This window comes from Dipodomys ordii, unplaced genomic scaffold, assembly GCF_000151885.1.
Source record: "Dipodomys ordii isolate 6190 unplaced genomic scaffold, Dord_2.0 Scaffold50, whole genome shotgun sequence".
NCBI classification, from domain to species: Eukaryota; Metazoa; Chordata; class Mammalia; order Rodentia; family Heteromyidae; genus Dipodomys; species Dipodomys ordii.
Genome location: NW_012267266.1, coordinates 2,124,267 through 2,125,513, shown reverse-complemented (window position 1 = coordinate 2,125,513; position 1,247 = coordinate 2,124,267). Strand labels below are relative to the sequence as shown.

Genomic DNA, 1,247 nt, shown 5'->3' with positions numbered 1-1,247 from the left:
ACCACATAAGCAAAAAGAAAAAAACCGGAAGTGGCGCTGTGGCTCAAGTGGTAGAGTGCTAGCCTTGAGCTGAAGAGCTGAGGGACAGTGCCCAGGCCCAAAGTTCAGCCCCACGACCGGACCCAAAAAAAAAAAATGTCATACACTGGGCTAGGAAGGTGGCTTAGTGGTAGAGTGCTTGACTTGCATGCTTGAGGCCCTGGGTTCGATTCCTTAGCACTACATAAAGCAGAAAAGGCCACAAGTGGTGCTGTGCCTCTAGTGGTAGAGTGCTAGCCTTGAGCTGAAAGAGCTGAGGGACAGTGCCCTGGCCCAGTGTTCAGGCTCCACAATTGGCACACAAAAAAAAAGAAAGAAAGAAAAAAAAGGTCACATCACTGAAATAGCACATAGTATTGAAACAGGTACTCCTTCCTAAGAAAACATTTATTGCAAATAATCTCTTAGGAGTCTTTTGGTGGTTGTCTTCATTTTTAGTTTCTTCCAACTGTAAGCATGGAGGACATGACCAGCAGATTTATGAATAGTGAATGTATACAAAATTATAGCTGCATCTATTTTTACATGGGAGATGACTCCAAGCTTTGTTCACATTTCCAAGGATTCTTTTGGTTCCCCTAAGTACCCTAGGTACCTAAGTACCCTAAGAGGAATGGTTTCTTCTGCTTTTAGTCCTTTGCCTTTCTTCTATATGTATGGTCCTTTTTCTTTGAGGTCAAATCATACTCTTTCTCAGTCTCTTTCCTTCCACATTGTAAGATAATTAATTTCTCAGAAAAAAATGAAGGCTATTGCCTCTTTATTTTAAGTCTCTGTATCTATATTCAGATCTTTGAAGCAAAAATATAGCATCTTTGTCCTGGGGTAACAGCACATAGCTGTAATGCCAGCACACTGTGGCTATGGAGGCCAAGGCCAACCTAAACTATACAATGAAACCCTGTCCCATTGAAAATCAATGAATATTTTGAACAGTTCTTTACATGAAGACATAATGAACATTTTGAACAAGTTGTTTTCTATATGAAAGAAGTGAAGATTCTCCTCTTTTGTGATTGAGTAAAAGCTATGTTGTGTTGATGGAGATGCATAATTGAAAATATGTGAAGCATTTTCTATGAGCTTACCTAAAAACTGCCTAAGAGAAAATTTTATGTATATGGGGGCACCAGTGCCCCCAGGTTATTGAATATAAAATTTTATTTGTTAAAAATCCCACATCAGTGTTGAGGGTGTAGCTCATGGTA

The 1,247-nt window shown here is 39.6% G+C and overlaps 1 protein-coding gene across 1 annotated transcript in view; it reads left to right on the top strand.

Annotated features, from left to right (window-relative positions):
- The window catches only part of LOC105988607 (protocadherin gamma-B7-like), an 8,947-nt gene extending 8,326 nt beyond the window's left edge, over positions 1–621 (top strand). The window contains exon 3 of the mRNA XM_013020278.1: positions 478–621. Within this exon, the coding sequence (XP_012875732.1) occupies positions 478–621 (144 nt within the window). The remainder of the gene's footprint in view (positions 1–477) is intronic.
- The last annotated feature ends 626 nt before the right edge of the window (positions 622–1,247 follow it).